The following is a 21,454-nucleotide window of genomic DNA, read 5'->3' on the forward strand; positions in this document are numbered from 1 at the left end:
TTTTATATAATTGTAATACATAAACAGTCTAATGTCTGTCTCATGCTTTATTTAAGTGGAAGGTAAAATAAATGTAAATGCATCGTTATACCAGTCAAAATTCTAAACAGGCACATCTGTATTAAATAAAAGTTATGCTTTAAATAAGCATCAGATTACACCATTTAACAAATGTGTTTCTGTATTCCTCACATATTGCATATGATTTGAACCTATTGCATATGAACCTTTGATGTACACAACCAGATTCCACATGTGCAAATATGGTTTCAGACTATTACTTCTGTAAGGATTCCTGTGTATTTAAATTAAACCTTCAGAAGAAGGGTGATCTGTATCATTTGTAGACCTTATTTTTGTTTATGGTCTTCATAGAGAAATGAAAAACCGGTTTCAACAAAAAATGGAAATCTGATGGTTTAAAATGAAAGGCGTAATTATGTTATGAAAATAAGTATCATGCTTTTCTGTCTTTTTCCTCCCCTACTTGGCCTGTTGCATATTCATTTTTCTTTGGTAGCTGTCAACCTATAGACCCATGCCATTCAATACATAAGCCCCCTGTCTTGTGAAACAAATGGGCACTGGGCAGATTTTTGTCTTGCAAGGTTACAAGAATGCCTCTATGTTCAAACTTAACTTGGCTTTCTAATAGGCTATGTAAATGACAGTTACAATATAAAAATACTGCAACACTGACTTCTGAGACACAGACTGTCAATCCTCACACTTCAGCCTTAAAACATCTGTTCTATCTCAGCTCACAATACAGGCTGAGCCCTAAATGCCAGTGATCACAGATGTAACTCAGACGGCATCATTCAGCATGATTGGGAATCATCAGCAGCAATAATGAACTGATCTGCTGGACAGCATAACCCAAATCATGCATCTATGCTCCTTTAGGTCAGTGCACGACAATGATAAAATAGCAATTATCAAACTGAGCGAAAGACCTAAATAATATTTTTTTTTAAACTGCTTGATTTTTAGAAAAGCATGAAACTAGGCAGCTGTCACACCTTAGTGTCACGCTTAGTTTAAAATATCTGCTTTAGCAGTCCTGTACACAGCAGACCCTCAAAACATTCATCCTGTTCAACTTAGCAGAGCTTGTAAGGCTTGACTGACTGTGATGCTATAGGCTCAGTGTAGGTCACACGCTAATGCCTTTGTTGTCACTTTATATCAGATTAATGTTGCTTGTATCATCTACAGTACCCGAAGCCTGCATGCAACCACTCCCCTACTGTGTCATAGTGCTGTAAACTGCAGAAGGAAAGAAATATAATTGGTCCACTCCTTCAGGTAATGAAACAGGTTTATTGTACCTTTGTAAAATGAATCACATGAGTGCCTCTTTTAACACAAGCCCATACAGGTAGCTAAAGATACACCCTTTTATGAACCTGTAACATATTTGAAGGATGAAAGGCACTTAAAAGATTTTATCCCAAGATTTGGTGTTATACACACTTAGCTTATGTCACTAATTAAAGTCTCCATTTTTAAATGGGTAGTTAAAAAGAGACTTTAGGTAGTGCGTGACAAAGTAGTAGCTTTGTTGAGAATGACAGCTTGCTTTAAAAGAACGACAAACTCTAAACAAAAACTAACAGCGAAAGCTGTAGTCTCTCTACAGACTGAATTCAAATCCAATTTAAATACTGCATTTTACATGCAGAAGACAAAAGTGAAGGCAGAATACCCCCAAAAAAGGCAAGAACTCAGTGGGCTGCTAACACACAATTATCAACTCAAAGGGTTATACAACCAGACACTGACTTTTACACTCTGAAATGTAATGTAGGGATGTTTTTCCCACCTAGCTTTGTGTAACAGGATTGTGAAAGGACAGATGGTAGATTCAGAGTATTATACCCAATAGTTTACCCCCAATAAAAGTCACCAAAATTGTTTATGATCAGTACTAGATGGTAAAGCAAACTTTTTTACATCCTCATTTAGTCAAGCTGAGGAAATAGTTAAGGTTGGCCTGAAAATGACCTTATGCTGTTGCTATGGTGACTTTTTGAAAGAAAGCAGCAGTCAAGTGAAGAGAATTATGCTCTGACACATGGCAAGGCATATTAGGATGCAGGCAAAGAAAGGATGCTTATAAGGAGGACTCCATTTACACTCACTCTCTCCTCAGCAGGTGAAACAGACAGCTACCAGGAGGCACTAGTCTAGACTAGAGTGGATCCCAGATTGCTTCATAACTTTTGAAGAACACTTTCCAAAACTGGTTGGCTATGTTACTGCAAGAGTACACTGTCTTAGTAGTTGCCATGTTGCCAATACCAATTAATGAATTCAAAAATCAGTTTTCCCAAAATAAATATTTTAATAACTACTGAATAATGCAATCTTGACAAAAGCAAACTTTCAAGAAAAAAATGGATTTATCTAATTAATCTTAAGAGCAACATTTCTTCCTTTAGAATCAGAACCAAGGCCTATATTGCCTTTAATTTCCCTGGACATTGTGTAAGATTTGTTCCCCAAAAAGAGCAAGCAGAGTCTTACCTGATATCCCCCTTCCCAAGGTTGCCAGTGGCAGGATGCAGGATTGTTTGGTTCCCCTCCATCTCCACCACACATTTTGTTTTAAGGTCTTTTTCTGAGGAAGAATACAAGACATTGACTATTACATTGAGACAACGCTTTTGTCTTGAGCTGTTTCTTGAGTAAAATTCTACATTTAGCTTCAGTCTAAATTGAAAAACATAACATCACTTTATTAGCCCTATACAATTTCTTGCAGTAGGAATTAGTCTTTTCGCATAACCCAGCTCCTTGGGGTGATATTCGATTCTGGCTTAACATTCGACCCACATGTGCAGCATATTGTCAAAACATCTTTTTTTCACCTCAGATATATCACTAGACTAGGCCCTATGTTATCACTAACTGTGGCTGAAAACCTGATCAACACATTTGTGTTCTCTCGAGTTGACTACTGTAATGCTCTACTCGCTGGGGTATCTAAATCTACTTTGAACAAACTGCAGTATGTCCAAAATTTGTCAGCCAGAATCCTGACCAGGTCTAGTGCAAGTGATCACATTACTCCTGTCCTGGAGTCTTTGCACTGGCTTCCTGTCAAATTCCATGTGAACTTTAAAATCCTCATGCTCAACTATAAGGCTCTGCATGGCTTGGCACCTCAGTACCTGTCTGAACTATTATCGCCCTACCCCCCACCTCGCAACCTTCGCTCTTCTAATTCTGGTCTCCTAACTGTCCCTCAAGCTCCTCTACATTGTATGGGTGACAGGACCTTCTCCTGTTATGCCCCCAAGCTCTGGAACTCTCTGCTCAAGTATATCAGAGTGTCACCTTCTCTAAACTCAAACTCAAATCCAGGCTCAAAACCTCTCTTTAGAAGAGCCTTTACTTAACTGGCTCAATTTTTTACCACTCTGCTTCTACTTTTCTTAGTACCACCATCCACGGTCTCCTCTGTATATTGTAATTATGTTTTATCTTGTGTATTATTTTTATTTATTGTTGTCGTCATTCTGCAAAGCACTTTGAGAAGCCACCTTTAAAGGAGCTATATAAAATAGTTTTTTTTTATTATTATTACATTATCACAGAAGAGGTACAGCGATCTGTGAAAATGTGAGCTTTCAATACCAACATCACTTAACCTGCACACCCTAACAGAACCCCAAAACACTACTTTTCAAGAAAACACAGTTGTGCTGGTTCAGTGGTCAGGACAAAGGTGGTCAGTAAGCTTAACTATGTACAAGTACTGCATTTTCACTCACATGTACCTTGGAACAATAGTATGGTTTAACATTTGGCAATATAGAAATGATATCATTAAAGGCATCATTGCCAGCTAGCAGAAAAAAACAAGTTTTTAAAAGTCGAATGGTCCATCGTTTTCTTTAGCTTTAAAATTCTTTTTTTTTTAATTTCTGAACACCAAATTATTTTTTGCCATTTACAGTAAGTTACAAACGTCATTGTGCTGCTAAAAAGCAAGACAGTCCTGTCCAACTAACAGCCACTATACACCAGCTGTGTGCCAGCGCTTGGAGAACCCATGTGACACTCAGCTGCTAGCAACATGACAAGGATTCATACACATGAGTCTGGACCGTAGTCTGTGTTCTGAACAAATGCCTTACTGACCAAGTCACTCCTGAGCCCCAGACAACTGCTACCCTCCTCGCAGCTGAGCATGTCTACTACATTAATCATTTCATCACATCATTTGGACTAATTTTGTCCAAGATTTCTCCTGGTGGATCTGTGTTTACAACTCACCAATGGGAGTATTTTACTCGCAACACCTAACACCCATATCTATGTTTACAGAAGGTAAAGTAAGGTTTGTGTAAAACCAGATGCATCACCCTAAACCTTGTTTTCAGATACAAAACCACATATTTAAGCCTTTCTCTAGAATTACAAGAATCTGCAGGGCAGGTTTATCAGGGTAAAACTACATTAATTCATTTTAATCACAGTTCTTTAGCACAAAAAGGAAAAGAAGCAGCTGTACTAATTCAAAGATTTCATTTGCAGCCAATACATTTACTGTACAATTTGAATTCTTGGGTACAGAAAGCAAAAAGGCACTCTTTATTCTACAAAATACTATAAACTATCAAAGATCACTCAGTACAGAACATTACAATATTAATGTAACAATGTTACAGAGTAGGTCATGGAAGGAATAGGAAATCAGAGCAAGAAAGGTTAATTTCACAATCTCAACTTCATAATGTGTATTAACTAGACATTACTATGTTACTCCCTTACATAAGGATACGAGCATATGTTATTATAAATAAATAATACTTTGCAAATTTACAACAAGAGTTTCAAACATGGTAATCAGCTCCTACATTATAAAATACTGTTGTCTATATTCAAGCCTAAAGGCATACAAGACCATGCTATCTCCTAATTTTCCATTGCAAGGTTTCCTATAGAAATGCTGGGTAGACTACAGCAATTAAGGTAGAGATCTGTGTTCAAGGTTATAACAGTATTCACAGCAAGTACACAAACCAACAACCTTCCAGTTACAAGTCCAGAGCCCAAACCACTACTTTACATTTCCCATTCACATCCTACAAAAAACATTTTATACAAAACCTCTTTTCATTTAAAATGTAGGTAATAGGTCAGCAGTAAAGCATAATATTGTAATTCCTAACAGGAATTTAGAACAGCAGAGATCTCAAATCATGTACAAAAACAGTACTGCATGTTGGAGCACACATACAAGAAGCTTGTTAAAGAGTTTTAAGGCAAGAAACAAGCCTTATAGAAAACTATGAACAGCAAAGTCTTTAATTGTTTTGAAATATGCAGCTTCTTTGAGTCATCATCACAAATTTAGAACCAATAAAAGGCACGGGTGAGCATTTTTCACACATTGGTCATTAAAGAGAATTCTGACAAAAAACACTTATGTTAAGGACAGCTTCAACATTATTGAATATGCAAAGGCAATAAGACAACAGCTAGGTTCACAACAGTGAGGATTTAGGAAACACTATAAACATAGGCTACTGTAGGTCTCTCATCAAATGGATAAGAAAATCTGACAAACTACCATCTGGACTACAGGAAATCAATACTCCTAGCCCAAAGGGCGAGTATGTGGCAATGATAGAGCCTTTTTGCTATTTGAAATCTTTGACTTATGTCAGGATTTGAACATCAGCCACACAAAACATGAAGTGGGGACTCTAACCAGTATGCCTTCAAATTGAAAAAGGGGAAAGTTTGATCTAATTTGTTTTACCCTTCAGCGATTGGTACAGATGAAGCAGTATAGCATTATACAATATTTGAGATCCTTGTCTACATATGTAAATTTAATAAGCTTGAACTATAAAGCACCAGCCTTTTGTTTAGACAAGACTTGTAAAACATTAAATTTATCATATTGCTGTGGACTTACTTTCTATAACTGCTTTCATCTGGGGTATTGCCATCAAAAGGCAACATTCTTCTGTGTCCAGATTGTAAGACCCTTGTGGAAGAAGCTGAATGCCCCCTTTTAGTTTTTAAAAACTTGATTTACTTTGTGCAGACAGGCATGGTGGTACCATCTTCCAGCTGGTTGCAAATTAAGTAAATGGAGAGAATACAGTCTTTGACTGGTGCCTAAAAGCCAGTAAACATGAGCTGCTAGGATTTACTATATTATTTAATTTTTACAAATCCTTTCAGTAATTTACACAATATAAAATAAATGACCATCCTAGGCCACTCTCACTCCAGCTGGGTTTAATATGTATGGCAGAAATGAAGACTCTATAAAGATAAGGATATCTCTATAGATAGGATGATGTTTTAATCATGATAACTATATTTTAAATACTGCAGTTGTGTTTATGCAGAACTTACAAATCCTTAAGGCAGAAAAGAATAGTCAGAAAAGTTAAACAACCGGTGAAATTAAATGCACAAACTGCAGAGAAATTAAAAACAAGTTGAATGGGCTCTGGGACTATATTTGAAGTAGACTTAAACAATTGTTAAGTGAAAAGAAGCTTATCATGTTTCATAATTAGCAGATTTTAAGATTTTTAAGTGGGAATATTCAGCCAAAGTTTAGAGGGATACCACATGACAAAACATAAAAACTGAAGACCTGGAACACTGAATAGAACTATTTTATTTCCATATTACTTTTCTACATGCCAAAGGAATTTTACTCACTCTTTGAAAAGGTAGATAAAACAAAGACCCGATGGAATTGCCTATACTGTATCTCTAAGGTGCCAATCAAGAACACTAGATTCTCTTATAGCGTCTAATTAGCTGCAGGGCTATAAGTTAGAGAAAAAGCATACAGTTTGACGACAATGCAGTACAGCATACAAGGGCATTACTAGAAAATGAAACTACATATTTAGGGGCAGAGTGGTGGCTCTGTGGCTAATGATCTGTGCCTGTGGCTGGAAAGTTGCCGGTTCAAATCCCATAGCCGGCAAGTAATCCTACTCCGTTGGGCCCCTGAGCAAGGCCCTTAACCCCAAATGCTCCAGGAGCACTGTACAATGGCTGACCCGGCACTCTGACCCCAAGCTTCTCTCCCTGTCTGTGTGTCTCATGGAGAGCAAGCTGGGTTATGCAAAAAGACGAATTCCTAATGCAAGAAAATGTATATGGCTAATAAAGTGATCTTATCATACATATATAGTATACAGTTTCGATTGGATAGGTACTGTTATCAAGTTATTCGGTGTCATATCTGATTTTAAAATGTAGTACAGGAGATAAGCTCAAAATAATTTTGATGGCATTGATCATCACTCTAATTCATTTGTCAACACCAGGGAGAAAAAAAAAGAATAGGTCCATTCCAGACTTTAGCCAGAGGTACGATAGAGAAGTGTAGCACAGCAACAGAAGCCTAGACAAAAACTTGCAAAATATCAAAATAAACTAGAGTTACAAAAATACTAAACGAATCGGTCCACATTTTTTTACTAATACATAAAAATGTTTATCACAAAAAATACTGAATGGTGCCTTTCTAACAAGTATTGTTAAAATTCCAGTTACAAATATTTACTCATTAAAGGAAAAACTGTAATTATTTAGAAACAAGGGGAAATCTGTTCAACTTCTAATACTTGAGGGATTACACAGAGAGCATTTCTTGCAGCCTGTTTAGATCTTCTTGCCAAAGTCTACTGAAATTTAACATTCTCTTAAAAAAAAGGTGTTCCAAACTTTTTTTTTAATTTCTGTTGCAATAAGGATTACCACTCAGTCATGTGCGTGTCGACGGGCAGGGACTGGGGAGATGTACACATTGCTGAAGGAACGGGAAAAACAAGCTTTTTAAAACTCATGGAACTTGAGACAATGAAAGGAGCAAATAAAAGTGTAGCAAGAATCCATATTTATAAAATCTAATCCAGCCAAATTCAATGCCACTGGACTCCTTAAAATAAACTGGTCATATCTCTTTCATAATAACATGACTATCACAGTAACCAACTCTGTCATTTTTTTTTTTTTATGATGGATAATTTCTAGGAGCTACAGAAAGGAGACATTAAAAAATGGAAGCTGGCTGCAGTTTTAGAAGAAAACTAACACAAATCAACCAAACACTTTAAGGCAAAGAATTGTATAGTCTCACAACTTTTTGAAGGGCTTATGGTTTGGAACAAGGGTCTTAATTTCACCTTCTCTCAAGGTCACAGTGACACCTGGTTTCTGTTCCAACTATTTTCTTATAAAAAGGATTTTTCTTAAGGATTTCTAGATCAAACCATTCACTTTATTAAAGACAGTTACCATGAAAGCTCTCTACGGACTAGTCAGAATTATTAAAAGTATCCAATTAAATAAGTCCAGATAAATAACAGAAATAAATCAGAATATACACAAAGAATTTAATTTGAGAACCTAAAACATGATTAAAACTGTTTATTGTTTTAAAGGCAAATGAGTCTTTTCACTCAAAACATTACAAACACATTCTTTAGGATCACCCTTTTATCTTATAATAGTACTCAATTTAAAAAACTTTGTAAAGAAGATACTTTGCTAACCTGCTCTATAAAAAGAAATAATTCAAAACGTACACATTTTATCAAGCTGAAACCTGCTTAATTGATTAGTATACCATGACTCATGAAATTGGCCTAATGAAGAATAAAATACATCCATATCCTGGCAACCAATGGGCACAAGTTAAAATACACCCTAGATGGGAAGCAACCCACGGCAGGGCACACACAGAAATGCACACGCTCATACTATGGCCAATTTTCCCAGAAGCCAATTTACATAGCCAACTCCTTGCAGATTCCTGGAACCCAGGGCCCCAACACTACAAGGCAGCAAAACTACCACTGCTCCATTGTGCCACCAATGAATGTTACTAAAATGTTTTTACATCATTCATTTTATTTGCAATAGTTTAGTGCAATCAGCTTTACCAAAAACATTTATATAAAGACAACCAACATATTACATAAACTCTCCTCTAACTGAAACACGGATCAGCTCCTTACTAGGAGAATGACTGGACAGCTGATTAAAGCTACTGACTGGGAAGACTTTTACTTCCAAACTAAAGACAAATTTTCTTAGTTGTGAGACTGTATAGCATGCCGTCTACATTTACAGGTAAAACAGCAAAGAATAACGATGGTGAAATCACCCTGCTATTAGATTGCTGTGAGATCTGCTTCACCGTCTTTAAACTCCACCAGGAGTTAAGGACGCTAACTACATCATGCTCGAAATTGCCAATTTCAATGTTACGGTTTTCGCATTTCTCTTTTATTAACACAGTAAAACAGACTATCTTTTAACCTCTTAGCACCTTTTGCACCTCAGCCTTATTGATCATGTCACAATTCTTTTCCACATCTATCAGAACAAATATTCAAAACTCTAATTGCCTATACTATCAAAAACTCCTGTCTCATTCAATAACTTATTTCTGATTTTATATAAATATGCTATATAGCAATAGAAATGCTAAGATACTATAACACATCTTAATCTTTTTGACTCACCCCATTGCAGAATTGTGTTTCAGGAAGCTCATTACTTATTAAATTGATAAATTTACGCATTAACTTAAAACATCATTAGTATCCAATTCAGAACCTACATATCACAGAAACAGCTGATAAGGTTAACAGGCTGATCGCTTTTAAGAATCTGTAGAAATGCTAATAATGTAGCAGTAAGACAAGTGAATGTACCTCATTTTGGTACATTTTTGGTAGTTGTTGTAGTGAAGATAGTGATTCACTATTTTCTAAAAAAGTGGGAATCTGAAGTTGTAGTGCTGGCATTTTAGTACTGTAGTCCCTCTGTGGAAAAGTGAGAGAGTCTGTTGATCATTAAAAACCAAGTTAATAACTAATCCAGGTATCACTATCAGAGTTGATAAGCGTCATAAGCGTCAGGCCATTTGTGTTCAAGCAACTTGCAGAAAAACGGCTGCACTCTCTCATCTCCTTTTGCCAGCTAAAAAAGAGGATGTCAGATACTTTGAGAGATTAAAACACCGCAACAGAGGCGAAATGTTTGGTTTTTTTTCGGTTTTACAACAGCAGAGGAACAAAAGAGGATGAAATAAGGTACTCACAGAATAAAGTATTCTCACAGATAAAAATAGAAAACATCCAGAAAATGGAAAAGGCTAATAACTATTACACTCAGTTGCTTACTAAGGAATGAATCAACCTGATTAAATTATCAAAAATAATTTAAGATATTTTAATTAAATATATGTATAGTAATGCATGAAAGTGTGACAGGAACAAAAATATCATGGATAAATCTCAATTGTATTAAGTTAAAATAGACAAAAACATACAATTAAAACCCTTCCACTGCTCACTCATCAGGACATGTTATTGCAAATATTTTGGTATCATAAATGACAAGGACAAGAAAACTGAACCATTTAAGAGGTAAGACTTTAAGTATGTGTAAAGACATGGAACTAATTAGAAATAATTTGTCACCACCTGTATAACAACAGGTTTACAGGTGACAATTAAAATGCAGTATGAAAAAGCTGATTTTTTAACATGTCAGTTCTCTAAACAGGCAATAGTTTTTGATAAAGGTTCTTGCAGGTGGTAAATATTTAAGATAATGCATCTTTACACTGGGGATTGGTTAATACAAAACAGAGTACAGATAAGGGAGAATAACTGCTGGAAAGTAATGTCACAGGAATCTGTACTAGGATCACTGCTCTTCCTAATTTACATGCATACTGTAGATTGGATTCTAGCATAGTTAATAACTTAGTGAATTTTGCAGATCAGGTCAGATCACATTAACCAGGTGTTAACTAAGCTTCATGTTGAGACTAACATTCCCTGGTAAAATGCTTGAACTATTATCCAATAGGATATGCAGAGACAGCATTCAAACAAACAAAACCAACATGTCAAAAGTAAATACACACACCCTTGGCAAGTGTCCACCACTCCACCTCTGCAAAGAGCCGGATAGCACATTGCTCTCTTGTAATACAAAATGTCTATACTCTAACAAACCTAGACCATCAGGAGCCCCATATGACTATGTTCAGAGACAGGCATCCTCATTAACTGAAACTAGGTCTGCAAGGTTTAAACAGCCACAACCAAAACATCAACAATGATTAATAAAGGAGATTCATGCCCAGAACATCTCAGAGACAGGATATTCAGGGCTCACTGCAAGAAAACGTTTTACTCTGCTGGTTAAATAGACACAGCTGCTGAAAAAATCTGACACAGCAAAAATAAATCAAATCAAATTTAAACTCAATTAAATTAAATTACAGAGCTCAGCTGAAACAAGAATTTACAGAAAACCACTGCTGGATGACTCTGAATATTTTGTTTCCTTCTGGATAACCTCAGTTTACTTCAGAGTTAGTCATTTCAAGCCAAAGCCTATCTAGGCAAGCAACAGGAGCAAGGCAGGGTACCCCCTGGGTGGGATGCCAGTCTATCACAGGGCTGGCAGACATAAATATAGGCACACATACCAGGGCTTCAGTTTCCTAGAAGCCAATTAATGTACCACCCTACTCTGCAACTAATTATCCGTAATTTCTTTTCAGTGGTGAAAAGAATATATTTATTCTGTCTTGCAACATCTTGTATCTTGAAATTTTCCATTTCTAGTTTCACGACATGATGAGCAAGATTTGCTTTGTGGCAAAACAACTTTGACAAGGTGTACTAGGTTCAGCTGCTGCTTTGCAGCAGCTATTCCTTCAAAGTCCCATCCAGGAGACATTCTGCAAGATGTCAGGGAGTCCTTTTGCTTGTGTGTGCGATAATTAACGGTTCTGCAGTGTAGTACTCTGTAATTTATGGTTAGCAGTGTGCTTCAGGTGCATCTCTGCCCAGTGATTGAGTTGCAGGTACTGGACAAAAAATGAAAAAACAGTTTAAAGTCACTTCAAAGGATATTTGGGCCACTAGGTGCCACCAGTATGGCCTGTATGCACTATGGCATACAGCCTACCAGCATCTGGGACTCAGAAGAACTCAGAATGCAGCACAATTCTTCCACCAGAAAGCCATCAACTTACACCTGGGTAATGCAAGTAAAAAACCTTCCAGAATACTCCATAAATGCTCTACTAACAAATAAAGCCATGACATAGATTTTATCAGTTTTATCCTCATCAAACCACTAGGAGATGTGTTCTGCGGATGGGGGCATTATCCTGGAAGAAATTCCTTTCAGTGGGGAAGAAATATGACCACTCAGTGAAGATGACCACTCAGTAACACTGCACAGTGCTCAGCATTGACCTTGCCTTGCAAGAGAATGAGAGCACTCAAATGGTGGCTGGAACAAGGGCCCCACAGCATTACAGAACTACCAGAATTCTTAACTGTTGGAATCAAGCAGAGCTGTAGATTCTTTAGTTTGGCACCACATGTGCGTTCCTCTGTCAAGAACATAGTGAAGGATTATTCATTTGACCAGATCTCATTTCTCCAATACTTTGTAGTCCATTGCCTGTGGTCTCTGCACCACTGGATTCGCAAGTGTACTATGACATGTACTGTATAAGGATCATGGTCATGGTTTACATGCCTGCATTGTTTACATTTGAACTGTTTTCTTGTATATTATCTAGTGCTTGCTTGTAAATGGTCTAAATGAACTGTCTGCCCTTTGTGGTTTATTTTATAATCAAGAGTCTTTCTGTAAGCAAGAATTCCATTGTACCAATACATGTACCGGTTACATATGGCAATAAAGTTCAAGTTAAAGGAGTGATTCGTGCACTACAACACAACTGTGGTATCCGTCTCAGCAGAGCTGGTATCAGTTCTCAGCAGAGCTTTTTTGAATAAACTATCTGCTACTGGACCACGTTGAAATTTGAAGTCAACTGATCTAGAAGTGCTTTCTTCTTTGCACATCAAATGAATGCAGGAATATCACAGTCCCGGAGTATGCCATTTTGCCCTTTCCTAATGTCAGCATGGAACTCAGAGGAAAAGACATCGCCTTAGACACTGCTGCTCATGAACCATCATCATATTCAGCTCTCTTGTCACTGAAGCACCTGACAAATATTCCAACAATCACTTGGCTTTCAAAGTCACCGAAGTCTACCCTTGAGGCCATAATAAAAACCTATTGGCAACCAGATTTTTCCAGCATTTTTATATACAACCTTAAGCACACTGGGATGTTACTAAAATAGTATAATTAGTCTAACACATAAGCCATACCTGTGTAGAAGCCCTTGCTTTTGATATACTCGGGTGTTCCTCATTTACCCAGGTGTGACTGTTTTTTTGTCCATTACCTGTACAGACCCACAGGTAATGATGTGTGCACACAGAAAACATTTTATTTTGCCAAGTGCTGGTGACATTCTGAGAAAACAGTCTGTATTGCCAATACCAATTAAACAATTAAGTGAAACCGATTAAACTAGTCCAAGAGTCGCTATTTAAAGGGTGAATCCTTATCATATAATATATCATTTTATATATATATCAAAATATATCATTTTGTCCACAGAGGGTTCTTGCAAGGAACACATTGCTGTTAGCAAATGAACACACACAAATTCATGGTTATCTCCAGAAATAACTGGACATTTAACAGGTCATGTTGGCAAAAGGTGATTACTGAATTTAACATAGGGCACAAATGTTGCTGATATTTTAGAGTATTTTTAACACTAGCAGATTATATTTAGCTAATTTGTGCAAAGTCAAATGGGGATTTGTTTACAGTCTCTACATAAAAACAGCAATCACTCATTACCCAAAGAGCACCGAGAAACCAATACCTTTTCTACCACCCCATCATCAACTGAAACCAAAACTTAAATTAAAAACTAAAATAAAATAATTTGGATGAAATACAATACACAATTAGCATTACATTAAGTCCTTCAAACTATAATGCATTATAAACTTTTCAAAACATGACCATTGATTATTTTGTTCTTTCCGTTTCCAGTAAGTTAATGTCACTATACTGAAAAATAACCCTTTTTGTTCAAATTCATGACTGTTCTAGGCTGACACCCAGCAAGAGGAGCAACACTAACCTGTTTCACAACTAAGGTCATGCTTACCTCTCCGGTTCATTGGCCGAACCCGGACTGCAACCTTCACATTGGAGTCGTTAACGTTTGTTTCGCCCATGTTTCACTAGCGGACGGTCCTGTCCACGTCGAGGTCACTGGTTTTGGAAATAAATCCCTGTCAATCTCTTAGTGAAGTCAGATGCATTTAGACGTCAAAGTCTAGTGAGCCAGTGCTTTCTGACGAAACCGAGTTCTGTACGAATTCCCTTCCAGGCAGGAAAAACTCGCATGTACGTAATTAACTCAGAGCTCCGTCCACTTACAGTCAAGCAAAAATTAGCGAACCGGAATATTTAATTTTGATCCAAGTTCCTTTCCAATGCACAACAAAGTGCTTTTGTTGATGACGCTGGTTTATTTTTAATGCTTTCTTTGTTGTCGAGTTTTATTTTCTAAATAGCTTTATTATGAAACGCCAAGACGAAAGTTCTCACGTACTACGTGTAAGAATAATTGACTAAAATATGATATTCAAAGATTCCTACGGTAGAAGGGTGCATCTGTTTAAGCTGTGAAACAAGAAAATCCACTGATGCGTGTCACCTTTCACCTTAAAACTATTCACGACCCTTAAAGTCAATCATCTCATTTGAAAAACGCCATTTTCTAAAGGTTTATAAATATTTTATGAACTGTAGAGGTCTTCAATTACATTACTGTGAAGACAAACCAGATACTCCTTTCTGCACGGAGAAACATCAACGGCAACAGTTCTACTATAAAACGAACAAAACGTTTTAAGTTTAAATATATTTTAAAAATCACTATCTACTCCCACAGCTTTGTGACATAACTTCCAGCTTTTGTCCACTTCTCAAAAAGTGCCTTTTAAAATAAACTATGCATTTTCTTTTCCATTTGTAGCTAGTAAAAATTACGTTTCTCGTACTGAAAAACTACCGTTAGCTTCCGGATAAATAAGGCCCTGTGGTTCTTCCTGAGTTTAAAAGTCTATTTACAATTCTTTTAAATTTAAAGATTGCCTTTCAGCCAAAACAGCTCCACGACAGGATGAAGAATTCCACCTGTTTCATTTCCTGAATCTATCCCTTGCAATCACAGCAGCCATGTTTAACCTACAGTAACCCCACCCACCTCTTCCGACAGATAAGGTCAAATAAGGGAAGTGATATGACAACCACGCAACGCCATGTTGGTGAGGACAAGATAATTTTCAAGAAGTTTGTTTATTGTTAACTAACTAAAATACATTCTGTATAAGTTGCAAAAATTAAATTCAGAACATTACATTACATGTTATTACTGAACATATAAATTGTTGGTACAGTTTGTTATATGAGATTAATGAAATGAAAAAAATGAAAATAAAAAATACAGAATTTCCCTTCTCAGATCTCCCAAATCTTCCTTCACAAAAAGAAATCAAACTAAAGGAGAAAGAGACAGAAGACACAAAACAGCATTACTAAATAGTAATTACACTAACAGTCCCTAAGAAGCAAAAAAAGTAAAAGATCACACATACAGTAACAAGTATCATCTGTAGGCATGAGAAGATTTAAGGTCTAGGAAGTAGAAGAGAGGCTCAAATGATCAACATAGTTCAGAAATGGCCAGATTTTAAAGAACTTTATGGTGGACCTCCTAAATGTTAATTTTCTTCAGCTTTCTCAAACTGCATTATATCTCTGATGAGAGATTCTTTTAAAAAATATTTAATTGAAGTAAAAGCTTGTTGTTCTGTAGAACGTTAACTGCTTTCAGCACATATTTCCCCTTGAAATAATTTATTCAATTTATAGGTAAGTTATAATATTTCATACAGTAATTTATTTATCAGTCTTCTCAAGCAAATCAAGTAACACAAAAACTTAAAAGTCATTGACACTTAAAAAGCAGTCAAATTCAAATTTACATATTACATATTACAGTACATTTTACACAGTATATGTACGGTGTAAAATCAATGAAAGGTGTCCTTTTGTTTCGTACAAGCAATTGTGAAACTGCAGCCCTTCTTGTACATCAATTATTATTTTTATATTTATATAGAAGATGCTAATAATTGTAAATAATAGTAATAATACCAATAATACAATTAATTATTGTACAATATAATATTCAGATGTGAAGACTAGAGTTTTGAAATGTTATTTTGTTATATAAATCGGTGTGATCTATTTGCGAAAAGACAAATTCCTAATACAAGAAATTGTATATGGCCAATAAAGTGATCTTATCTATTTCCACTCACTTCATTAACTAAGTAATATGTTTATAAAAGGAATATTTAATGTAGTTTAGTTCAGCTGTCATACTATCCACCATTCATTGTTTAAAGATACTGCTAATATGTTGCATCATTTCTTGTGTGTTAACCAATATGCTTAACACATTTTAACAAATGCATGATTGTTGGTTTAGTTTCTGGAGATCATAATTTACCATAATCAATAGTCTGAGGTAGTAGGTTTTTAAATACCAATTAAATTCCCAGTTGTTTAATCTCACTAGGGTCTTTCAAAGCTTTGGAAAACAAATCTGATCTGAGAGAGTAATTTTTATTAAGCATTTTGTGGAAAATAAATGGTATCTTCAAAAACCTCATACCTGTAATACTAAGCAACAAAACAAGTATTGTTGCAAAGCATAAATAATAATTTTATTTGGCAGAGGTTTAGCTCTTAAATTACATGTTAATTCCAATATCAGGGGCATTTAAAAAAGTGTCATCTCTTTATCAAGCACAATATGTTTGAAATCAAGCGTGATGGTTGTATTTTTGTGAAACAAATAAAATGAGTAAAACATGTGTTTCAATATGTTTTTGTTGCCTCATTTATTGCTTTGGATGTTAGTAAAGAATTGGAATTGAGACTTTCTCATGCTTATACTTTCCCTCGGTAAGTCCTGAAGTGAGTTATTTTTTCAGTCATTGGGGCCATTCAGTTTACAGACGAGAACAGATCCATTATCACCCCTTTTGTTATCACCTCTTTTATTCAAAGGGACCCCTATGTGCAGCTGTCCCACAGAAAAATGAGCTGGACACACACATGTGACAATCTGGGTATATGCCGAAGACCCACACATCCCTCTCTTTCCATAGAGCCCAGATGGTTCTTCACCATACATTCTCAATCTTTTGAGAAGCATAGCAGCCTACATAATTAGAGAAGCTGTTTTGTCTCTTTCTTGGGCTTTTCTTTTATTTTTCATATCTTGCTTGTGTCTTACACACTGTGTACTCTACCTCTTCCTGGATCTACCTCTAGGTAAATTGTTTGACTTTTTGCTATGACAGGACTCTGTAGTTGTGATGATACTGCAAAATAGAATGAAAGGAAATGCTCTGAGGGCAGTGCAGTGTTGCAAAGACCCAGTAGGCTTCGGGGCACAACACAACATTAGTTTCCTTCCTCTGCACACTTCCTCCTATTCCTCTCCAAGAAGTGTTTTTGGAAGCTAGAACAGATAAATTCCATCCAAGGGAGTGTGCTCCAACCAATTTTTGAGCACTTAAAATGTTACATGAATCCATTTGCAAAACGTTTTACTGCTACATTGGTCTACAACAAAGGTTTGACATGCAATCTAAAAATTAAATTTATGCCAAAGTGAGCAATTCAGCTAAAACAATCACATTCCTCATCTTCTTTTACTTTTTGAAAACATGAAATCAGAAACATGATCATTTTCACATATTGAAATAATATAATATAATATACACAGTATACTCTATACTGTATGATACGTTATGGTCAGGGGCTTGCTTACAGTGAATACTATGAAGGCACGAATATTAAGGAATGTATGCCATTTTGTAAAAGTATATAAAAAACTTAAAAGTGAGGAAATTTGTAACAGATATTTGTTTCTGAAAATATGAATTTGAAATCTGAATCGGAATGAATGCACATTTGTCTGCACTGCTGCAGTCACTGTATTGACTAGAACAGTAAACAGACCTGTAGCTCAGATGAGGAAATAAAATCTTTCTTTGTAGAGCGAGTGCAATACTTTGTAATACAAAGAGATTCTCTTGCTTCAGAAAAGATTAATTCTGAGCTGCATGAGCTTGTCAAATTTATCAGCTTTATCAAGTACATGTATGTTTTGTCAAGTTTCCACTCAGGTCAGCTCATCTCAGCTGGGTAATTCCCATAATAATATTGGGGATTCATAAACTTTGTCTCTATATTGCAGTGGAATAATGACAGCCTTCATATCTGCACTGAGAATCACATTAAACTCAGCAAGGTCTAGAAGATGGAATAGGAGATTTTTTTTAAAAGTTATTCTTTACCCAAATCATAATTCTTCAAATATGCTGGTCTTGACAGTTTATCACCCCTGACTCACAGAAACAGAAAAAAAAAATTGTTAAAATATATTTAAACTCTGATAATATTGTATTTGAATTTTTCTTGTGTTTTTCCATGTTCAGTTCATCCTGTCGGTTGGCAGAACTGTGTAGCAGCTGATACACCTCTACTGCTGTGCAAGAAAACAGAAAAAATCATATCTCTCCTTATGTGCAAATCTTTTCTGTGTGATTCTTGAGCATGAACTTACTATACAACGAAGGTGGTGGGTGTATGGAATTGGTTATGCAGCCATGTTGCTGAATCTGAAACTCTGGCCTTTACAACATCAGTAAATTTTCTTTTAGAGCTCATTACTACAATTCATATGAATGTTTTCTTTGGCTGCCTAATTCCAAGACTTGGGGGATTTTGCTCTTAATGCAGTAACTGAGATGCATTGAAGCATTTCTGGCTTTGGGCTATAAATGGATAGAACCTTTTATAAAAAGTTCAGTATTTCTGAACTAGTGCATAAGCTATGTGTTTGCAGTAGCTCAGTCTTGCAAAAGAACCCTCCCCCTCTGCCCTACTGTAAACTGATGCAGGAATGGTTCTTTTGCCCTGGTGCAAATGATCTGTGCATGCTTTATTTTCTAATGCATGCCTTTGATAGGTCTGTTCTTACTCATAATGTCCCTTTCTGTTGATTAGGCTACAGGTATGTGTTTATATTGTGTAGGTGCCAGTACCATGGATTCAGTAAACTGTCCTGCCCACTGTCAAGAGCCAGCATATAGTCTTGGTGTGAGCTACAGCTAATGCTGTTTAAGATGTTTCGTATCTCAGTGTGTACATGTTTGTCCTTTAGCCCAGAAAAAGACTTGTTGGCTGCTATGAGTGCTGAGAGGTATGTACGTCTTTAGGCTATCGAGCTGAGCCATTTAGAGATTTATGAAACTGTGCAATTGTTTCAATTTGTGTCATTGTTTCCCTTTTGCAGTGTGGATTTCTGAAGATGACATACTGAAAAAGCAATCTTATTTGGTTTAACAATACCTTCACTTTTGCTAACAATAAGATCATAAAAGTGGTGTGAATGCTCCTGTTAAGATACTGCGTAGCACAGACATTCGTTTTTCAACAGTACATCCTGATGTATTGCTTTTCCTTTCCAGTAGAGGTCACTCTAAACATTCTCTTTCTCTGCGTGCTTTCTGAAGACTGATGTCTAGGAGCGTTTTATCGCATCTGAGAAAAGCCTCTAAAAATAAGAAAACGTATTTTAACATTTCCTATCAAATATAGCAGGGCTACTAATTTTGACAAATCTATAACCATATTTTAACCAATACATTTACATAATTTTCAAGTTATTGTTCTATTGCAAAATATACATAAAATATTCTTGCGGTATATGTTTCTATTTTTATTGAATAGGCGTTTTATTGAATTTACATCGTTCAGGATAATATTCTTTCAGCAAATTTACACTTTTTAGGCTGATTTCCTCCTGTCTTCCAAAGGTATACTGGATAGCCTGATAAGTGTCTCTAAATTGTCCTTTGTGTGTCCTGTCATGGACTAATATCCTGTCTGTAGTATAATCCTACCTGGTGTGTTATGCTTCTGGAATAGGCTCCAGGTTGCTGTGATTGTTACCAGGAATAAGAGGCTTCTTCAAGTTAATGCATGCTTTTTTTAAATTTGAAAACCTTTGTATGTATTTTGTTTGTTGACAGTTTTATAAACGCAGCGAAATGCTGTATATCTTAAATTGAAACCCCATGCCTCCAAATCGAATCTTACCACATAGGATTTTTTTTAAATATGCTTCCCATGTACATTAACATATTAAAAACAACAGGAGAGATTAGCACAGCTCTGATGTCACACAACGGGACAAGTATGTGACAGTCTACAATTATTGAAATTAATTTTAGTAATGTCACTGTACTAGTATCTTTTGGTGGAGATTCCAGATTAACATGTAGATGGTGTTGTGGACTAGTCTGTTATGAATTATTCCACAGCATTAGTTTTGGATAATAGTAAGGCTCAGGTGTATTAAAAGATTGTGCCTGTTATAGTAGTAAAAAAAAGTGCAATGACAATTGGTGGGTTTTAAAAAACACTTTATGGAGGCAATTTTCATTACAATAAGGCCCTTGATAAATATTCAATTCTGAATAGTTAAGTAAAGAAAACACAAACTATAAAATATTTTAACATTACCACACAAAACTACTAAAAAACGATTTAGGACGTGCTGCTGACAGTTTATTTAATCTAGGAACGGTTTTCAAAATAACATGTTTCCGTTATGTAGGGGGAGTTTTAAAATAGAGCAAGTATTTCCGTTTACTACTTTTTCGACAGTTAGGTTTACGGCTGGTTGCATGTGGCTGATACAAGTAAGAGACAGGATGTTTACGCTATAGTAAGGCGACACGGCATATGCATGTATATTTTTATTTGAGAACAGATTTTTGTTGTTTTAAAAACATTTTAACAGAAACTGAACAGAAAAAAGCGTAATACAAGAAAATGGGGAAGCAGAAAAAGAAAAGTAAGACTTGGCTATTCTCAATATTTATCCTAGATACACCAGAAAGTATATGTTGTGATGTTAAGATAAAGTAGTTCCTATGATGTTTTATTAAAGTGTTTGCCAGTGTAACACATTCTGATACCTTGTATGTGGTCGCTGGAAATCGTCAAATCTCAACCACAACATAGGGTCATATAGCTTTGTTATATAATCATATAGCATATGTAGTCTTTGTTAGAACTTATTATACTGAACTTAACTTATAATAAGATCAACATCTGCTATTTGTTTGGAGATGAGACATTATTTAAAAGTAACGAAAGTCAAGCCTCCATTTAATTCTTAAAATGTATTACTTATTTTATGTCGTTTATACATATCTTGTGACTAGTAAATGACAGTGACAGTATCTTGTGTCAAAACCTTTCATAGTTGTTTTTACACATTTTGAGATAATGTGAACTGTACACAATGTTAACATTTGTGTATTGTATTGTTGGATGCTCTTAATTGGCCCTAGTCTTTGTCCTCCATCTTAATGAC

At 35.8% G+C, this 21,454-nt stretch overlaps 2 protein-coding genes across 7 annotated transcripts in view; one reads left to right on the top strand and one right to left on the bottom strand.

The window, feature by feature from the left end:
- Window positions 1–15,180, bottom strand: part of LOC148674568 (kinesin-like protein KIF13B) — an 86,935-nt gene extending 71,755 nt beyond the window's left edge. For 3 of the 4 annotated variants that reach the window (XM_088624807.1, XM_088624808.1, XM_088624804.1), the window contains exons 1-2: window positions 14,084–15,180; window positions 2,530–2,623 (exon numbers count right to left, since the gene is read on the bottom strand). In XM_088624807.1, the coding sequence (XP_088480933.1) occupies window positions 2,530–2,623; window positions 14,084–14,153 (164 nt within the window). In that variant the 5' untranslated portion in view covers window positions 14,154–15,180. The remainder of the gene's footprint in view (window positions 1–2,529; window positions 2,624–14,083) is intronic. The other variant, XM_088624806.1, reaches the window with a different exon arrangement.
- A 4,071-nt stretch (window positions 15,181–19,251) lies between these two features.
- The window catches only part of elp3 (elongator acetyltransferase complex subunit 3), a 61,892-nt gene continuing 59,689 nt past the window's right edge, over window positions 19,252–21,454 (top strand). Inside the window, exon 1 of one of the 3 annotated variants that reach the window (XM_088624811.1) lies at window positions 19,252–19,270. Coding sequence is in view for 1 of the 3 variants with exons in the window: in XM_088624809.1 (XP_088480935.1) it covers window positions 20,908–20,929 (22 nt within the window). In the remaining 2 variants the exon portion in view is untranslated. Of the gene's footprint in view, window positions 19,271–20,730; window positions 20,930–21,454 lie in introns of those variants that run through there. The other 2 variants (XM_088624809.1, XM_088624810.1) reach the window with 2 other exon arrangements.

This window comes from Lepisosteus platostomus, chromosome 3 (genome assembly GCF_059453375.1).
Source record: "Lepisosteus platostomus isolate fLepPlt1 chromosome 3, fLepPlt1.hap1, whole genome shotgun sequence".
NCBI classification, from domain to species: Eukaryota; Metazoa; Chordata; class Actinopteri; order Semionotiformes; family Lepisosteidae; genus Lepisosteus; species Lepisosteus platostomus.